Below are 20,848 nucleotides of genomic sequence, written 5' to 3' on the forward strand. Positions count from 1 at the left end.
CATTGCAGTTTTTTCTTGAGGGTATTCTGGCCGTCAGGGGAGCTGTCCCTTCACCGACTATTCGTGACACTGATGAAGTACTTCCTCATTTTTTGCATGCTTGCTGGAGATTTTTATGGCCTTGTAAATTAGTTAAATTTGCCTCCCCGCATAAGCGGTACCTAAATTTCCTACTTGACAGATGCAACTGTCTTTCAGGTTGCAGAGGTCAACAGCAAGCTACACAGCCAGCAAAGGTCAGAAGTTAACTCCAACCCGGGCTGGCTTCAAACTCATGAGGATTCAGTCAGTAGTGATCTTAATTCAGCTGACTTCCAGCTAGCTGCTCCACAGTCCCAGTGCAATTTGCTTACAACATTATACTAATAGGTGACATATACAAAATCTAATTTAGATTATTCCTGAATTGTATGACAAGCAGTTAATAGTGCAAGTGGAATATATATTTTAAAAATTATTTCATCCTGCTGACAGTAGTAGAGCTGAACATCAGTAAATTGATAGCTGTTGTATCCCAGGGCAGGAACACCTCTCTCCTTAGACACCACACCAGTATAGTAAAATCAGCAAGCAGTGCATTGAAGAATATATGAAAGCAAAGCAATAAAAATGATGGAAACAATATAGTCCAAAACAGTATTTTCCAAAGAGTACAGATAGTCCATGAACTTCAAGGTACAAAGGTAAAAACACAAGATCCAAGGATGCAATATCCAAAAGGAACAAGACAGCATAAAGATCCAATACCCAGAACAGGAACCTGGCAAAACTTGAAACTCAAAACTAAAAATCCACTTGGGAACAAGACTGTCATGAAAATTCAACATTGACCAGGCTGATGGGAAATTCTTTCCCCATCTCATATAAAGCCTTTCCTGTCTCATGAAATGAAAGGAAAACATTCTGTTTGCTTATACAACTAGATAAGGATTTCTTATCCCTCTTTTCCCTCAGATGGGCTGACCTTCGGTGTGCTTGAGAACTTCTTTGTCCCACCCTGGTCATTCCACAGATATATAAACCCATTTTCCTAGTTCCAACAGACCTCACTACCTCTGAGGATGCTTGCCATAGATGCAGGCGAAACGTCAGGAAAGAATGCCTCTAGAACATGGCCATAGAGGTCAGTCGTAAGGCCGAACAGTCGTAAGGCCGAACAGGGTATAGGGTTATAGCCTGTGTTGGATGGGGTTGCACTCCCCCTGAAGACACAGGTTCGCAGTTTGGGTGTGATCCTGGACTCATCGTTGAGCCTGGAACCCCAGGTTTCAGCGGTGACCAGGGGAGCATTCGCACAGTTAAAACTCGTGCGCCAACTGCACCCGTACCTTGGGAAGTCTGACTTGGCCACGGTAGTCCACGCTCTGGTTACATCCCGTTTAGACTACTGCAATGCTCTCTACGTGGGGTTGCCTTTGAAGACGGCCCGGAAGCTCCAATTAGTCCAACGCTCGGCAGCCATGATACTAACTGGAGCGGAGCGCAGGGAGCATACAACTCCTCTGCTGCCACCAGCTCCACTGGCTGCCGATCTGCTACCGGGCTCAATTCAAAGTGCTGGCGTTGGCCTTTAAAGCCCTAAACGGTTCTGGCCCAACTTACCTATCCGAACGTATCTCGGCCTATCAGCCCACCAGGACCCTAAGATCTTCTGGGGGGGCCCTGCTCTCTATCCCGCCTGCTTCACAGGTGCGGCTGGCGGGGACGAGAGACAGGGCCTTTTCTGTGGTGGCCCCGCGGCTATGGAACGCCCTCCCTATGGAGGTAAGATCAGCCCCCTCATTGATGGTATTCCGGAAAAGACTAAAAACCTGGATGTTCGAGCAGGCGTTTGGTTAACTCAGTGCAATAAGTGTAATGATTGAAGGACTGGCAATTTGGACAACGAAACTGGATCGCGATTTTAGTCAAGAGATGAATTGGATTGCTTATTGATATATGTATTGTGGATTGTGTTTTTATGTTTTTAAACTGTATACTGTTGTTTGTTATAAGTTGTTGTAAACCGCATTGAGTCGCCGGCTAGGCTGAGAAACGGCGGTATACAAGTATAGCAAATAATAAAATAAATAAATAAATAGAGCCTGAAAAAACCCTACAACAACCCAACTTTTTCTTAGTTTACAAAAGTCTCGTCTTCTCTCTTCAATCTCATTAAGTTCTGCACCTGGCAAATCATCCTCAGAAGACAGATTCTCAGAGAAAGGCTGCTGTGGGCCCCTTTTCAGGAATTTGACCTTGAGACTCTACAGGAGAAGCACTCCGTTCCAGACAAACCTCGAGCTTCTCAGCAAGGCCAGAACAAGGTCTTTCAACAAGCCAATAAAACCATCATCCCTATTGACATCAGACTCCATCACAGGCTGAACTACAACACTAGCAGTGCTCCAGGTTCATCCTTCTCATTTCGGATTTTTAAAAATGTCATTTGTAATTTTTATTTTAATGTATCCTTTATTATCTTCATTGTATAAAATGAACATTGCTCTCGTTGAGTTTAATACACAATTTTATTATTTCAAGTTTCATGGTGTGTTATTTACAACATTTTTCTTCATCATATTGCAGGAGGTAGGTAGAAATATGTATACACAATAACTTTGGTAACCTCTGCTCTAGGCTGTAAAATCTGATCAGAATGGTTGAATCAGAATTCTGACATAGTGCAAGTTACTCTACTGAATATGCAAGTTTGGGTCAATATTGGTTCATACTCTCCAGATATGATTCAAGAAATTGCTGACTGAGATGGAGGACAAGATGGTCTTGCCTTCCCAGTCCATGCACAGAGTCCAACAAAACTGGAAGCTGAAAAATATTTAAACACTAGGAGGGCAAGAGTCATCAACTATATTTGCAAATGCAGGGAAGTTGAAGGGTTCCTGAAGAGTTCACCTCCAACAGAGATATAGTTAGGAACAGGCCCGTAGCCAGGATTTTGATTGGGGGGAGAGGGGGCTGAGTTTGATTTGGGGGGGGGGGGAGGACTGAGTCTGAGCGAAAGAGGGTCTACCCTAACAAAGCTTTTTGTATCATTACCCCAATGTTGTTGTTCATTCGTTCAGTCATCTCCGACTCTTCGTGACCTCATGGAGCAGCCCAAGCCAGAGCTCCCTGTTGGCCGTCACCACCCCCAGCTCCTTCAAGGTCAGTCCAGTCACTTCAAGGATGCCATCCATCCATCCATCTTGCCCTTGGTCGGCCCCTCTTCCTTTTGCCTTCCACTTTCCCCAGCATCATTGTCTTCTCTAGGCTTTCCTGTCTCCTCATGATGTGGCCAAAGTACTTCAACTTTGTCTCTAGTATCCTTCCCTCCAGTGAGCAGCCGGGCTTTATTTCCTGGAGGATGGACTGGTTGGATCTTCTCGCAGTCCAAGGCACTCTCAGCACTTTCTTCCAGCACCAGGCCTGTAGCGAGGGGGTGGTTTTAGGGGTTCAAACCCCCCCCGAAATGTTTCAGATTTTTTTTAAAAAAACCTGGTTTCCTCATGAATTTTAACTGGTTAACCAAATCCCCATGCTAAGTCTATGAGATGCAAAAAATTAAGAGTCCGTCCAGAACTGTAAGCACTATCTCAAGCAAATATTGACAATTTATTCACACTGTCATTACTTGCAGCAATAGCCGATGTAGTGAAGCAACCAAGTTGGGGTTGTGTGTGTTCAGTGCTCTCATTAAGGAGACCAGACTTGGTGGAGGTGGTTGACAGGGACGGAGCTGCAGGGTATTGAAGGCTGCTCTGCCCCTGCTGTGCTCTTTGCTTCAGCGTGAGCTAGGAGGCAGGTTTCAAACCCCCCCCCCCCCCGCTTAAATTTTCAACCCTCCCCGAAATTTTCAAACCCCCCCCCCCCTGAAATTGTCAACCCTCCCCGAAATTTTTTTCTGGCTACAGCCCTGTCCAGCACCACAGCTCAAAAGCATCGATCCAGCTCTCACATCCGTAGGTGACTACAGGGAACACCACGGCTTTGACTAGGCAATGGATCTTTGTTGCCAGTCTGATGTCTCTACTCTTTACTATTTTATCGAGACTGGACATTGCTCTCCTCCCAAGAAGTAAGTGTCTTCTGATTTCCTGGCCACAGTCTGCATCTGCAGTCTGTCACAGCCTCCACGTTTTCTCCCTCTATTTCCCAGTTGTCAATCATTCTTGTCGCCATAATCTTGGTTTTTTTATGTTTAGCTGCAACCCAGCTTTTGCGCTTTCTTCTTTCGCCTTGATTAGAAGGCTCCTCAGCTCCTCCTCGCTTTCGGCCATCAGAGTGGTGTCATCTGCATATCTGAGGTTGTTAATGTTTCTTCCAGCAATTTTCACCCCAGCTTTGCATTCATCAAGCCTCGCACATCCTCGCATGATGTGTTCTGCATACAAGTTAAAGAGGTTGGGTGAGAGGATGCAGCCTTGCCGGACGCCTTTCCCAATCTTGAACCAGTCTGTTGTTCCGTGGTCAGTTCTGACCGTTGCTACTTGGTCCTTGTACAGATTCTCAGGAGAGAGGGAAGGGGGCTTGGGATGCCCACCCCACCAAGGACTTGCCACAATTTATTATGATCCACACAGTCAAAGGCTTTAGAATAGTCAATGAAGCAGAAATAGATGTTTTTCTGAAACTCCCTGCCTTTCTCCATTATCCAGCAGATATTGGCAATCTGTTATCTAAGAGACAGAGGAGGAGGTACGGTAATAGGATACAAGGGTGGGCCAGACATTACCCCAATACCCCCATGCATATGAGATATATTGAGTAGGACTGGGCGGTTTCGTTTCGTTAATTCGTAATTCGTTAATAATTCATTAATTTTGTTGATTACGAAGCGATAACGAACCATTCTGGAGCAATTTTTTTAAAAAACGAATTTTTAAACACGTTTTGTAAATGCTTTGTATTTGGTATTGTATTCGTTTCGTTATTATTCTGAGGTCGTTTCGTTATTATTTCTGCATGTCTGGGCCAGTTTTATGGTTTAATTAGTGAAAAAAAATTATAATATCACACCAACAGTCAACAACAGAGGGAGAGGGAAGCTTCAGAAGTTTTTGGAGGTTTTTTAGCGTATTTCGCGGTCGCGTCCGCCATTAATGAATCAATTCGTTATTGTTTCGGAAATCGATTCGTTATTTTTTTACCATTTATGAAATTTCGTAAATATCGAACTTTTTTAAAGGAAAATTTTGTAATTATTTTAAATATCGAAACGCAAAAACCCCCAAAAAACGAATCGATTTTAGAAACAAATTTTTCCGTTGTTACCCAGGCCTAATATTGAGTATGGTGATCAGATCATGATATGAATAAACATAACAGTTTAAATAATGCACCAGTAAGGCCTTCTCGCGAACCACCATGAGAAGCCCCCCCCCCTCCCCCGGCTACATGCCTGGTTAGGAAGCACCACCTCTGAATCCCAACATCTTCTGACTGAGGCTTTCCATCATTTCTTGGCCCTGATCATCTTGGTGACAGAATTTTGGGGGACAGAGGAAAAAGGGAAAGTACTGTCAGCCCCAGCTTCTGCCAACCTAACAGTTCGAAAACATGCAAATGTGAGTAGATCAATAGGTACCGCTCCAGCGGGAAAGTAACGGCACTCCATGCAGTCATGCCGGCCACATGACCTTGGAGGTGTCTATGGACAACGCTGGCTCTTCGGCTTAGAATTGGAGATGAGCACCACACCGCAGAGTCAGACATGACTGGACTTAATGTCAGGGGACTACCTTTACCTTTACCTACTGTATATTCTGGCATATAAAATGACTGGGTTTATAAGACGACCCCCAACTTTTCCAGTTAAAATCTAGAGCAGGGGTTCTCAACCTTCCTCATGCTGCGACCCCTTCATACAATTCCGCATGTTGTGGTGACCCCCAACCATAAAATTATTTTCCTTCCTACTTCATAAGTGTCATTTTGCTACTGTTATCAATCGTAATGTAAATATCTGATATGCAGGATGTATTTTCATTCACTGGACCAAATTTGGCACAAATATTCGATACGCCCAAATTTGAATACTGGTGTGGTTGGGGGGCAGGGAGGTGGCTTGATTTTGTCATTTGGGAGTTGTGGTTGCTGGGATTTGTAGTTCACTTGCAATCAAAGAGCATTCTGAACTCTACCAATGATGGAATTGAACCAAACTTGGCACAAAGAACTCCCATGGCCAACAGGAAATACTGGAAGGGTTTGGTGGGCATTGACCCTGAGTTTTGGAGTTGTAGTTCGCCTACACCCAGAGAGCAGTGTGGACTCAAACGATGATGGATCTGGACCAAACTTGGCATGAATAATCAATATGCCCAAATATGAACACAGGAGGAGTTTGAGGAAAATAGTCCTTGACATTTTGGGAGTTGTAGTTGCTGGGATATGTAATTCACCTACAATCAAAGAGCATTCTGAACCTCACCAATGACAGAATTGGGCCAAACTTTCCACATAGAACCCCCATGACCAACAGAAAATACTGTGTTTTCCGGTGGTCCTTAGTGACGCCTCTGACACTCCCTCGTGACCCCTCCAGGGGTCCCGACCCCCAGGTTGAGAACCACTGATCTAGAGTTTGGGATATATTTGCCGTATAAGACCAAGTAAAAAATTTAAAAAGCATCAGATTTGATTTTAATATGTTAGTTTTCCTATTACTGTACCTCCTTCTCTGCCTTTCAGATCTTGCACCTGCGCAGGAGTGAGATCTAAGAGGCAGAGGAGGAGGTACGGTAATAGGATACAAGGGCGGGCCAGACAAGTAAAAGAGGTGTGTTTTTTCAGGCCCAGAGCCACTCTATCTCTTTTTTCCATACCCTGGGTGCCCCGGTTGCCTGCAGCTTGCTCCGCCCTTCACTTACACCTTCCCGGTGAGGCGCCCCTTCACCTCACCATCGGGAACACATTAAGTCCACGAATCCTGATGAATGGATTTTCTTCTACCGTACTTGTACAGCAAAGCCTAGAGAAGACAATTATGCTGGGAAAAGTGGAAGGCAAAAGGAAGAGGGGCCGACCAAGGGCAAGATGGATGGATGGCATCCTTGAAGTGACTGGACTGACCTTGAAGGAGCTGGGGGAGGTGACAGCTAGAATCCTAGAATCCTAGAATCAAAGAGTTGGAAGAGACCTCATGGGCCATCCAGTCCAACCCCCTGCCAAGAAGCAGGAATATTGCATTCAAATCACCCCTGACAGATGGCCATCCAGCCTCTGCTTAAAAGCTTCCAAAGAAGGAGCCTCCACCACACTCTGGGGCAGAGAGTTCCACTGCTGAACGGCTCTCACAGTCAGGAAGTTCTTCCTAATGTTCAGATGGAATCTCCTCTCTTGTAGTTTGAAGCCATTGTTCCGCGTCCTAGTCTCCAAGGAAGCAGAAAACAAGCTTGCTCCCTCCTCCCTGTGGCTTCCTCTCACATATTTATACATGGCTATCATATCTCCTCTCAGCCTTCTCTTCTTCAGGCTAAACATGCCCAGTTCCCTAAGCCGCTCCTCATAGGGCTTGTTCTCCAGACCCTTGATCATTTTAGTCGCCCTCCTCTGGACACATTCCAGCTTGTCAATATCTCTCTTGAATTGTGGTGCCCAGAATTGGACACAATATTCCAGATGTGGTCTAACTAAAGCAGAATAGAGGGGTAGCATGACTTCCTTAGATCTAGACACTATGCTCCTATTGATGCAGGCCAAAATCCCATTGGCTTTTTTTGCTGCCACATCACATTGTTGGCTCATGTTTTACTTGTTGTCCACGAGGACTCCAAGATCTTTTTCACACGTACTGCTCTCGAGCCAGGCGTCACCCATTCTGTATCTTTGCATTTCATTTTTTCTGCCAAAGTGGAGTATCTTGCATTTGTCACTGTTGAACTTCATTTTGTTAGTTTTGGCCCATCTCTCTAATCTGTCAAGATCATTTTGAATTCTGCTCCTGTCCTCTGGACTATTGGCTATCCCTCCCAATTTGGTGTCGTCTGCAAACTTGATGATCCTGCCTTCTAGCCCTTCATCTAAGTCATTAATAAAGATGTTGAACAGGACCGGGCCCAGGACGGAACCCTGCGGCACTCCACTTGTCACTTCTTTCCAAGATGAGGAGGAAGCATTAGTGAGCACTCTCTGTGTTCGTCCACTTAACCAATTACAGATCCACCTCACCGTAGTTTTGCCTAGCCCACATTGGACTAGTTTCCTTGCCAGAAGGTCATGGGGGACCTTGTCGAAGGCCTTACTGAAATCCAGGTACGCTACATCCACGGCATTCCCCGCATCTACCCAGCTTGTAACTCTATCGAAGAAAGAGATCAGATTAGTCTGGCATGACTTGTTTTTGATAAATCCATGTTGACTATTAGCGATGACTGCATGACAGGGAGCTCTGGCGTGGGCTGGTCCATGAGGTCACAAAGAGTCGGAAACGACTGAATGAATGAACAACGACAACACTTGTACAGCGTTGCCCTTAATGCTTTCATACAGTTGCTGCATACGGCAGAGACGCGGCCACTGGCATTTTTGAGCTCCCCCACAATATGCAGCAACCACAGGTTCTCCAATCTGGTGTGAAAGTTTCAGCACCCGCTCTATAAGATGACCCACGTATAAGACAAAACCCATGTATAAGGCTACTCCCGCATATAAGACGACTCCTGTGTATAAGACTACCCCTGACTTTTGCAAAGATTTTCTTGGGTTAAAAAGTAGTCTTATATTCCAGAAAATATGGTGATTACAAGAATCCAACAGCCACTCTACTGAGAGCAACTAGCAACTAGCCAGGTATGATCACCTGTAGAGAGCACTTGTAAGCATAGCTAGGTGAGCAGTTTGAGATGACAGCTATGAGTGAGGTCTAAGAAATAATGAGAAATGGGAGGAAAAAATAAGCTACTCACCGGCAAGCATCTTTGAAAGACATGTCATTGAAATCAGATGAGAAAAGTTGAGTCATCACTTTATATTCTTGGCCTTCTATTTCATTCTGATGCTTTATATTAAACTCATCCTGCTGTTTTAACCAATGTAAAAGAAAGAAAGCTTGTGTTAAAACCGAATACTAGAACACCCTTATTTACAATACTCCCAAAAATACATAAGGAAATAACCCTCTCCCATCCCTCTATCATCTAACAGGTTGATGCTCAGCCCTGGAACCATTGGCTCAATATGTGGATTTTATTATTATTATTATTATTATTATTATTATTATTATTAAACTTTATTTGTACCCTGCTAGCATCTCCCGAAGGATTCGATGCGGCTTACACAGGCCGAGGCCTCAACAACACAACATAACAATACAATCTAAGCAAATCAAACAATTAAAACAGAATAAAGCAAAGTAAATAACAGGCACAATACACTAAAACACAATAAAACTGGGCCGGGCCAGAAGGTGGGTACAAAGATTAAATGTGCTGATGTGACAGGAAGTGTATATAGGGCTTCTAGGGCAAGTGCGATGTGCGATGTGCAGCAAACATTGGTTCTGATAAAGTGCTTATGGGACTTGGTAGTGGAGATTTCCTAATCTGGGAAGGCGCATCGGAAAAGCCAGGTCTTCAAGTTCTTTCTGAAGACAGCCAATGTAGGGGCCTGTCTAAGGTCTTTGGGGAGGGTGTTCCAGAGTCGGGGGCCACCACGGAAAAGGCCCTGTCCCACGTCCCCACCAAGCGCGCTTGCAACGCCGGTGGGATCACGAGCAGGGCTTCTCCAGATGACCGAAGTGAACGTGTGGGTTCATAGATGGAAATGCGGTCACGCAGGTAGGCTGGTCCCAAACCGTTCAGAGCTTTGTAGGTAAGCACCTGCACCTTAAATTGGGCTCGGAATATAAATGGCAGCCAGTGGAGCTCCTTGAACAGGAGGGTTGACCTCTCTCTGTAAGGGGCCCCAGTTAGCATCCTGGCTGCTGATCGTTGGACCAGTTGGAGCTTCCGAGCCGTCTTCAAGGGCAGCCCCACATAGAGCGCATTGCAGTAATCCAATCTGGAGATGACCAAGGCATGGACCACCCCGGCCAGATCAGACTTTGCGAGGTACGGTCGCAGTAGGCGCACGAGTCTCAGTTGTGCGAAAGCCCTCCCGGACACCGCCGACGCCTGAGCCTCAAGCGTGAGCGTTGAATCCAGGAGGACTCCCAAACTGCGGACCTGTGGCTTCAGGGGGAGTGTAACCTCGTCTAACACAGGTTGCCACCCTATACCCCGGTCAGGTTTGCGATCGACCAGAAGGACCTCTGTCTTGTCGGGATTGATCTTCAGCTTGTTCCTCCTCATCCAGATAGACACAGCGGCCAGGCACTCATCCAGCACCCGAGAGGCCTCCTTGGAATTGGGTGGAAATGAGTAGTAGACCTGTGTGTCATCTGCATAGAGGTGGCACCTAGCTCCAAAACTCTGGATGACCTATCCCAGCGGTTTCATGTAGATGTTAAAAAGCATGGGAGTCACAATAGAGCCTTGCGGGACCCCACAGGTCAACGGCCATGGATCCGAGCAGGCGTCTCCCAGCTTCACCATCTCAGATCGACCCTCATCTGGGATCATCCTTTACAGGCAGACCCTGAGATACAAACATCCAACTTACAAATGACTCATAGTTGAGAACAGAGGTGAGACAACAGAAAGTAAGAAGAATCGACCCTCCAGAAGGGAAATTCACGCCTGAAAGAGTTATATGGAAAAGGTTTTCTCAACTAAAGCTTTATCACCAATCCTTGTTTCCACAAGGCCAAATTTTACAAAATCCAATTATCACAGGGACAGAAAGTGAGTTTCTGACTTACAAACAAATTCAACTTAAGAACAGACCTACAGAACTTATTTATTTATTTACTATATTTGTATACTGCTTTTCTCAGCCCTCAGGTGACTCGAAGTGGTTAACAGTAGCAAAATTCAATACTCAAATCATCATAAAACAGTTAAAAACAATTAAAACAGTTGCATAATAAAAATCATTATAAATCAATAAAACATCTAATTAGTGTCTCATAGTTGAAGTCAAGATCCAGTCTCATCATCCAATTGTTCCATATTCCTATATCGTTACACTGCCTTTTCAAATACCTGCTCAAACAACCAGGTCTTCACTTTCCTCCAAAATGTTAACAGGGAGGGGGCTGATCTAATATCTGTAGGAAGGGCATTCCATAGCCGAGGGGCCACCACTGAGAAGGCCCTGTCTCTCGTCCCTGCCAAACATACTTGTGACGCAGACGGGACCAAGAGCAGGGCCTTCCCAGATGATCTCAACATCTTAGCTGGTTCATAGAAGGAGATGCGTTCGGACAGGTAAGTTGGGCCAGAACCGTGTAGGGCTTTATAGGTTAAAGCCAGCACTTTGAATTGTGCCTGGTAGCAAACTGGCAGCCAGTGGAGCTGGTGCAACAGAGGAGTTGTACGCTCCCTGAGCGCCGCTCCCGTTAGTAACCTGGCTGCCGTCCGTTGGACCATTTGAAGCTTCCGGATAGTCTTCAAAGGCAACCCCACGTAGAGAGCATTGCAGTAGTCTATAAGGGATGTAACCAGAGCATGGACTACGTGGCTTATCTTGTTCATAACTTGGGGACTGCTTGTATATGTAAAATCCCATTTCAACGCATATTCCATAATACTGAGCCAGTGTCAAACTGCATAAATTCTACAAGGTGATGCACCTTAATTTATTTTTGATATTTGGGTTGATTTCTAGTGTAGACCCTAAAGCAAGCCATTCAATTTATTATTATTATTATTATTATTATTATTATTATTATTATTATTATTATTATTTGAAACACAACAAGATGAGTCCACAGCAGACAAGATCACTCTGCTGGCTGTTGTATTGGATCACACGTCGGACACTTCTCAAGTGCCTAGAACTGTGTGATGTATTGGCGAATAATGTGTACAGACCCCAGTAAGGTGGCCTTCTGCAGCTGGCAGATGGTAATTCTGTCAGCACTGATTGTGTTTAAGTCACAGGTTTGTGTCACAGTCTTTGTAGTTCGATCTTTAAATCCTCATATTGTGTCATCTTTTCCATTTTTTTTCTCAATCCTGCTGTCACCTGGGATTGCAACATTGACAATCCATACTTCGTTTTTTAACACGATTGTGAGGTCAGGAGTATTGTGCTCCAAAACTCTGTCTGTCTGAATTCGGAAGTCCCAGAGGAGTTTGACATGCTCATTCTCTGTAACTTTTTTTGGCTTGTGATCCCACCAGTTAGTTGTTGCAGGCAGATGGTATTTGTGGCACAAGTTCCAATGAATCATCTGAGCAACAGTGTTATGCCTCTGCTTGTAGTCTATCTGCACAATCTTCTTGCAGCAACTGTGATCTATTGTTTCATCTGCTTCCTTGCAGGGTCTACATCATCATCATCATTATTATTATTTGACTGTATTATATGACTGCGATCTCTTCGATCATCTAGAGAGGCCCTACTCACGCTCCCACCTGCATCACAAGCACGATTGGTGGGGACGAGGGAGAGCGGCTTCTCGGTGGTGGCCCCTCAACTCTGGAACTCACTCCCTAAGGACATCAGGCATGCCCCATCTCTGGCAATCTTCAGGAGGAGCTTGAAAACATGGTTGTTCCAGTGTGCCTTCCCAGAATAATGAACCCCTAGCATTATGTGCCCAAAAAACACTTTATATCGATTTAGGACTGCTTGTATGTTTCTATCAAAGCCCTACCTCCTGCATCTTGTTCATGCCTAGCATTATTTTTAAAACTTTAATTACATTTGGCCCAGCCATGGATTTTAATTTTGCACTGTATTTTGTTTAATGTTTATGCTTTTGTGTTACGAGATTTATTTTAATTGCTGTATTGTATTGTTATTGTTTGTATTGCTTGTATTGCTTGTATTGTTGTATCGTATGTGGGCTCGGCCTCATGTAAGCCGCACCGGGTCCCATGGGGAGATGGTAGCGGGGTATAAATAAATTATTATTATTATTATTATTATTATTATTATTATTATATACAAAACAAGATTAGTATACAGCAAACAAGATGATTTGAACTTGGTGATTTAAGGTAGTCTACTCTTTTACTTACAAATGGGGGAAGATTAAACTTCAGTGTACATCTTCCCTTCTTATAGTGAAAGGTAGGTTCTGGAATTACATCTTTAGCTCATAAAGCCTGGGATATTGACGGAGGAGGCTGCGTTTGGGTATAGGTTAAGGGTAAATGACCAGCCAAAGTGCCTGGGGTGAGCTGTTTTGCCCAAGTTTAGGCTGAGCAGGTGATCATGGGTTGACTGCTGGCATCAGTTAGACCAATATCAGGTTGTTCCCCTTGTTTCCTTGCTCTTCCTCGGACACAACTTATTTAAATGAAGTTTATGTCTAATAATGTGGTCCTTGAATAACACAATTATTTTTGGTCTGGCCTGGTAGTTTCATGGTTGATCATTGATCTTTATGCTTGACCTCTCCTATTTGCCTTTCGGCTAAAGCAATGTCCCACAAAATAGAAATGTGGAGTTACCTCTATACCTTCTCTAATGAACAGACTGGTCAGCAAAGAAGTCAACCCAGGTATCAAGCAACTCTGTGCTATTAGCCCAAGCTTGAGTTCAGCAAAACAGATGACACTATCTCCTTTCTTCCAGTCCCAGTTGGGAAGCTTTGGCAAGTAGAGCTATTTCAGGAGAAAATGAGAAACACAAAATGAAACACAGTTCCATTCAAAGAAAGAAACAAATTTGTTTCAAGACACTAGTGATCCTTCATCTTTCTCAGGAAAGAAGGAAAGAAAGAAAGAAAGAAAGAAAGAAAGAAAGAAAGAAAGAAATTCATTTAGAACTTTTATATACCGGTCTTCTCGACCTCCAAAGAGGGACTCAGGCTGGTTCGCAACAAAAGATTCATAAACAATAGTTTAAATCATCACACCCCATAATACACTAATCCATAAAATACATTAAAATACAATCATATAATTACATAAGGCCAAGTCGTCAAAATGAAATCGCAATTCATCACCATCCGTCCGTGTGGTCAAGAGTTATTGACTCACTCATCAAATGCTAAATTCCAGAGCCAAGTTTTCACCAGCTTTCTAAAAGTCAGGAGAAAAGGGGCAGTTCTAATCTCCAGTGGGAGAGAGTTCCAGAGCCGAGGGGCCACCACCGAGAAGGCCCTGTCCCTCATCCCCACCAGACGTGTTTGCGAAGGTGGTGGGACCGAGAGTAGGGCCCCTCCAGAAGATCTTAACAACCTTGATGGTTCATAGGGGAGAATCCGTTCGGACAGGTAAACTGGGCCAGAGTCATTTAGGGATTTATAGGTCAACACCAGCACTTTGAATTGTGCTCAGAAGCTAATTGGCAGCCAGTGGAGTTGGCGCAACAGAGGAGTAGTATGCGCCCTGTACTCCGCTCCTGTTAGTAATCTGGCTGCCGCTCATTGGACTAATTGCAGCTTCCGGGCAGTCTTCAGAGGCAACCCCACGTAGAGAGCGTTGCAGTAGTCTATACGGGATGTAACCAGAAAGAAAGAAAGAAGGAAGGAAGGAAGGAAGGAAGGAAGGAAGGAAAGTCTAAGCTGGCACAGAGCAATTAAAATGCTCAGCATTTATAGACTGGGTTGCTGTGAGTTTTCTGGGCTGTATGGGCATATTCCAGAAGCATTCTCTCCTGACGTTTTACCCACATCTACAGCAGGCATCCTTGGAGGTTGTGAAGTCTTTTGGAAAGTAGGCAAGTGAGGTTTAGATATCTGTGGAATAATGTCCAAGGTGGGAGAAAGAACTCTTGTCTGAAAGAAGAAAAAAGACCACTACATGGTTCAGATATGTGGATGACACCTTCATTATTTGGAACCATTCAGAAGAAGAACTAAACAAGTTCCTGGACCACCTCAACAGCATCCATCCAAAAATCCAATTCACCATTGAAAAAGGATGCCTGCCATAGATGTGGGTGAAACTTCAGGAGAGAACATGGCCATACAGCCTGGAAACTCATAGGAACCAAGTGGTTCCAGCTGTGAGATGCTTCAACAACACATATTTCAAGATTCTTAAACATTTTTTGATAAAAAAAATACCTGATATAGATCACTCAGTATCATGATTCCTAAGTAACTAAATTCATGCAGGTGCACTGAGGGCAAAATGAAACTGGTGTAAAATTCAAGGAAAATGAACAAAAACCTGCTTGTCTAACAGAATTTTCATGTTATCTTCACTTTTATAATAGGAGGGCTTCTGTTCAGAAGTCCAGCCAACTTTGTTATCCTCATCAAAACTATCCCACTCCATTCTCCTTTCTGCTTTCCATTTTTATTCACCTGGGATACTTCACATCCCATGGCCACTCTGAGGGGTTGTTCTTTGCCTCCGTGGAGCATGTTTATAAAAAATACTATTTGCAAACAACAGAGAGAAAACAAACAAGGACATCTAATTACCTCTCAACAAAAGATTCCTCCAGGCACTGCCAGGCAATCAAATGCTAATCAAGATGATCTGTTGAAACATTCACACCTAGCTCCAGCAGACAAGAGTCCTTTGTCCCACCCTGGTCATTCCACAGATATATAATCCCTTTTTCCTAGTTCCAACAGACCTCACTACCTCTGAGGAAGCTTGCCATAGATTCAGGTGAAACGTCAGGAGAAAATGCCTCTAGAACATTGCCATATAGCCCGAAAAAACCTAAAACAACCCAATGATTCCGGCCATGAAAGCCTTCGACAATACTATTTGCAAACTTTTTTCTATTGATACTCTCTTTTCAATAATTTGAAACTGACTGCATTCCTCCTTGCACTTTCCACCAAAATACAGTAGGAAATAAGGTTGTTGTTTTTCTTATGTGGGGAGCGACTTGAGAAACTGCAAATCACTTCTGGTGTGAGAGAATTGGCTGTCTGCAAGGATGTTGCCCAGGAGATGCCCTGGTGTTTTGATGTTTTACCATCCTTGTGCAAAAGCTTCTCTCATGTCCCCGCATGGGGAACCAGAGCTGACAGAGGGAGCTCATCCACGCTCTACCCTGATTCGAACCTGCAACCTATCAGTCTTCAGTCCTGCCGGCACAAGGGTTTAATCCTCAAACTAAGGCCCGGTGACTGGATACAGCCCTCCAGGCTCATTTACTCAGCCCTTACTCAGGACCAACCTAAGTCTGAAATTACTTGAAAGCACACAACAACAACAACAACCTGCGACCTATCAGTCTTCAGTCCAGCCGGCACAAGGGTTTAATCCAGGGGTCCTCAAACTAAGGCCCGGTGACTGGATACAGCCCTCCAGGGTCATTTACTCGGCCCTTGCTCAGGACCAACCTAAGTCTGAAATGACTTGAAAGCACACAACAACAACAACAACAACAACAACCATATCTCATCAGCTAAAAGCAGGTCCACACTTCCCATTGAAATACTAAGTTTATATTTGTTAAAATTGCTCTTCATTTTAATTATTGTGTTGTTTTAAAGTATTTTTTGCACTACTATTAAGATATGTGCAGAGTTCATAGGAATTCATTCATTTTTTTTTTTCAAATTATAATGCGGCTGGGTTGTTGTAGGTTTTTTCGGGCTATATGGCCATGTTCTAGAGGCATTTCTCCTGACGTTTTGCCTGCATCTATAGCAAGCATCCTCAGAGGTAGTGCGGTCTGTTGGAACTAGGCAAAAGGGTTGCCTGGTGAATGTGATGAACCAACCTGGACACAGCATATTATTTGAGAACACAGAAATGCTGGACCACTCCAACAACCACCATGTCAGACTACACAGAGAAGCCATTGAAATCCACAAATATGTGGACAATTTCAACAGAAAGGAGGAAACCATGAAAATAAACAAAATCTGGCTACCAGTACTAAAAAAAACTCTAAAATTAGAACAGCACAACAACAGAGAGGAAACAAACAAGGACATCTAATCACCTCTCAACAAAAGATTGCTCCAGGCACTGCCAGGCAATCAAATGCTAATCAAGATGGTCAGTTGAAACATTCACACCTAGCTCCAGCAGACAAGAGTCCTTTGTCTCACCTGGGTCATTCCACAGATATATAAACCCTTTTCCTAATTCCAACAGACCTCACAACCTCTGAGGATGCTTGCCATAGATGCAGGCGAAACGTCAGGAGAGAATGCCTCTAGAACATGGCCAAATGGCACGGAAAAACCTACAACAACCCAGTGATTCCAGCCATGAAAGCCGTCGACAATATAATGCGGCCCTCCAACAGTTTGATGGACTGTGACCTGGACCTCGGTTTAAGAAGTTTGAGGACCCCTGCTTTAATCCATTGTGTCACTGGGGGCTCCTAGGAAAGAACGTGACTCCATAGGACTTTACCAGCTCCACTTTTCTGCCTCAGACTACTCTCATCCCACTTTTTTAGTACACAAAACCATCCTTCTTTGGGGTTGGACTACCCAACAAAATGCACACTGCAGCTTGAATACAGCATAGTAGGATTTCAATTGGAAAAGTAAATACTATAAATTATTTCTCTTCAATTTGATAGCCAGTCCTTAAAGACAAGCTCTACTATAATTCATCCTAGAATGTAAAAACGCCCAACCTTGTTAGAAGACTGGATGATTTGTATTATGACTCTGGTCGCCGGGTAGTGATTCTTGATGGACAACACCCTGCATGAAAAATGTGTTGATCAATCTGCTTTTGCATTGACAAACCACTGAAATGACTTCATAGCAACTCAATGAATTATTTTTATTAAACCACCTGGCATTCAATGAAACTAAAAGCAGACACTGTTCTGGTATGGCTGTACCAGGAGCTCCAATTTTATTTGTTTTGCATTAAATGTTTGCTTGCAGTCCAAAGTTTCAGGGACTCCGCAGATAGGTGGCTTCTAGGCTTGGGCGGTTTTGTTCCTTAATTTCATAATTCGTTATTAATTCGTATTTAAATTAGCTTACAATCCAATATAGAGCCATGCAGGAATAGTGTGAGGAGTAAATTAGATTCGAAACATTTTTTTCAATTTATTTCGTAATTATTTTGTAATTATTTTGTAATTATTTCGTAATTATTTTCGCATGTCTGGTGCAAGTTTTATAGTTGTTGTTTGTTTTATCACACCAACAGTCAACAACAGAGGGAGAGGGAAGCTTCAGAAGTTCCCCCTGTCCCATTTGGAGGTTTTTTTTTTTGCATATTGTGCAATCACATCCACCATTAACGAATCAATTCGTAATTATACGAAATTTTGTATATTTCAAAATTTTTAAAAGGAAAATTTCGGAATTATTAAAAAAAAACGAAACGCAAGGGCCCCCTAAAAACAAAACGAGTTTAGAACCAATTTTTTCCGTGGTTACCCAAGCCTAGTGGCTTCCTTTGGTTGCAGTCATAGGGCAAGTCACCTGTCCATCATCATTAAGTTTTGGTTCCGCCCCTCACTCAGGGCAATTGGGAAGGGAAGGGAGCCATTTTTAGTTAGTTTCAACCCTTAAGACTTTCTGGGGGACAACAGTCTTAAGAGTCTCCAAAGATTCCAAGGGAAACAGCCCTAAAGACCAAAGAACTTCAGCTGGAGAACATCTAAGCCTTTACTGGTAGGTTCACTCAGCATTCGAGAAGCAGTTCTAGCCGGTAGCGAAGCCCACATCAGTAAGGGTTAGATTACAGTCAGCCTGGGAGAAGTTAAAAAGGGGATTTTCCTTTAAAGTAAAGAAGAAGTTATTGAAGACAGTTGCCTGTCCTTCGTGGGCAAGATTAGGAAGCTACCAGTTGCATTAAAGCCTGGAAACATTTGTTTATATTTACTGAAGACAAAAGAAGTTTCTGTTTGATTGTTCATTAATAAAAGACTTTGTTATACTTCACAAGCCATCTCAAGATCATTTGTGGTGGAAAACCTCTGAGAACTTCTCCTTGGGCCCCTTGGCTTCCCGCTGGGCAAAGGTTGCACGTCCTGTTCTAAAGGAAATTCTTTACAGGCCCAGCACACGACAGAACAGACACTGTGGTGGTCCTTATCTTTATATGTGCTAATTATTTCTATATTTCACTGCTGTTGTCCTGCAGGAATACATACTGGACTAATGAACTAAAAACTTTGGATTTCAGTGTATGAGAGAGACTGACTACAGGATCTATCAAGAGCGAGTATGGATTCCTAGTAAGGCAGAGTGGTCCAAGTTGGTATACATCAATTTGATTTAGGAAGAAATGGTCTCATAGATTGGAATCATAGACTATAGAACTAGAGGGAATAACAAGGCCATCCAATCCAACCCCAATTAGAGAACTGGGACAGAACTCCAAAGGCTCTGAAGGCCATAAAATGGCCTTGAAAGTCAACGTTTGACTAATTCATACTTCTGGTTCAGATAGTTTTGAAAGAGAATGAGACAGGGTGTTGTAGTTCAGCCTGTGAGTAGCGATGCCAACAGTAGTTTGGGCATTAGAAGGGGAAAACGGGTTACTCGGGAGCAGGAGTCTGATGAGGAGCAACAAAGGAAGAGGATCCGGGATATGCTTAATGCTCCCACAGATGAGGAATCATTCTTGGGTTTCTCTGGGGACGATGGGTCAACAAATGAAGAGGAGGAAGGAAACATCATGGATTGGTCTAAGGGAAGGGAAATGGCTACTCGGGAGCAGGAGTCTGATGAGGAGCAACAGAGGAAGAGGATCCGGGATATACTCAATTCTCCCACAAATGAGGGATCATTCTTGGGTTTCTCTGGGGGTGATGGGTTAGAGAATGATGAAGATGAAGATGACACATTGGACTGGACTAAGGTAAAATAAGTACAAGCTGTATGTGCAGAGCTGACGTCCAGTGATACATTTGAAGGGTTCTCTGGTAATGAGGACTGGCAATTGGGGAATACGGCTGAGTCTTGGGGGGACCTAAGTCTTGACAGAAGATGGAGAAGTTGGAGGGATGGGAGTAGGAGTTCATGTGTGGAATCAAGAACAGCTGAAAGGAATAACGACGGGGCGGAGTCAGCTCACCTTCTGATGATGATGTGTAAGATAAAAGAAGACTCTAAAATGGGGAATCTTTGCAGAAGGCAAAGTGTTGGTTTATGTTCGTGCATTGGGTTTTTGTTGCTGCCTGTTTCATGTTGGCATTGGGTCCTGAATCTACAGGTTACTGTTTCCATTTGTGTGTGCTTTCGACTCGGCTTGGATTCTCGTGAGTGCTGATTTCCCCCTTCCTTGACTTCGAACCGGTTTGACTATGACGCTGCCTACGTGGACTTTGGAACTTCACTACCTTGGATTCGGCTTGCTATGACCTCGGACTTTGTTTGACTACGCTGCCTTCCCTGTGGCTCTTTTGTTTGTTAACTGGTTACTTGCTGTGCTATTTTAGGGGACTTTTGGAGCGCTTTGTTTTAATCCGGTTCTTTTCTCCGGATAATCCAGATTATTGCTTCAGTTACCTTTTTTGAACCAGGAGTGGTTCTGCCTTTATGTTTTGACCAGAGACACTGAGTTAAGTGTTTCTGAGTCCTTTACTTTTGTTTAATAAACTCTATTTTGGAACTAATTCTGAATCTGGCCCTTTAAGGCATCTGTGGCCCGACACAGGGTCATTGAGTAAGTCTCTCAATGGCTGCTGCACATAGAATCTATCCAGAACCTAGAACAGGACAGAACAACCTATGGTCTTCCTGGAAGCATTGTTGGTTGAAACGTCAATGACTATGATGGTAAGGGATTATGAAAGCTATAGACCAGTAGTTCTCAATCTGTGGGTCCCCAGATGTTTTGGCCTTCAACTCCCAGAAATCCTAACAGCTGGTAAACTGGCTGGGATTTCTGGGAGGTGTCGGCCAAAACAGCTGGGAACGCACAGGTTAAGAACCACTGCTATAGATCAACATATTGAAGAATTCAACAGC

General features: G+C 43.8%; 1 protein-coding gene across 1 annotated transcript in view; it reads right to left on the reverse strand.

Moving 5' to 3' along the window:
- Nucleotides 1–20,848, reverse strand: part of KCNU1 (potassium calcium-activated channel subfamily U member 1) — a 171,379-nt gene that overhangs the window by 115,106 nt on the left and 35,425 nt on the right. The window contains exons 13-15 of the mRNA XM_067470858.1: nucleotides 17,545–17,614; nucleotides 13,485–13,637; nucleotides 8,889–9,001 (exon numbers count right to left, since the gene is read on the reverse strand). Of these exons, the coding sequence (XP_067326959.1) occupies nucleotides 8,889–9,001; nucleotides 13,485–13,637; nucleotides 17,545–17,614 (336 nt within the window). The remainder of the gene's footprint in view (nucleotides 1–8,888; nucleotides 9,002–13,484; nucleotides 13,638–17,544; nucleotides 17,615–20,848) is intronic.

Source organism: Anolis sagrei, chromosome 7, assembly GCF_037176765.1.
Source record: "Anolis sagrei isolate rAnoSag1 chromosome 7, rAnoSag1.mat, whole genome shotgun sequence".
In the NCBI taxonomy this organism is placed as follows: domain Eukaryota; kingdom Metazoa; phylum Chordata; class Lepidosauria; order Squamata; family Dactyloidae; genus Anolis; species Anolis sagrei.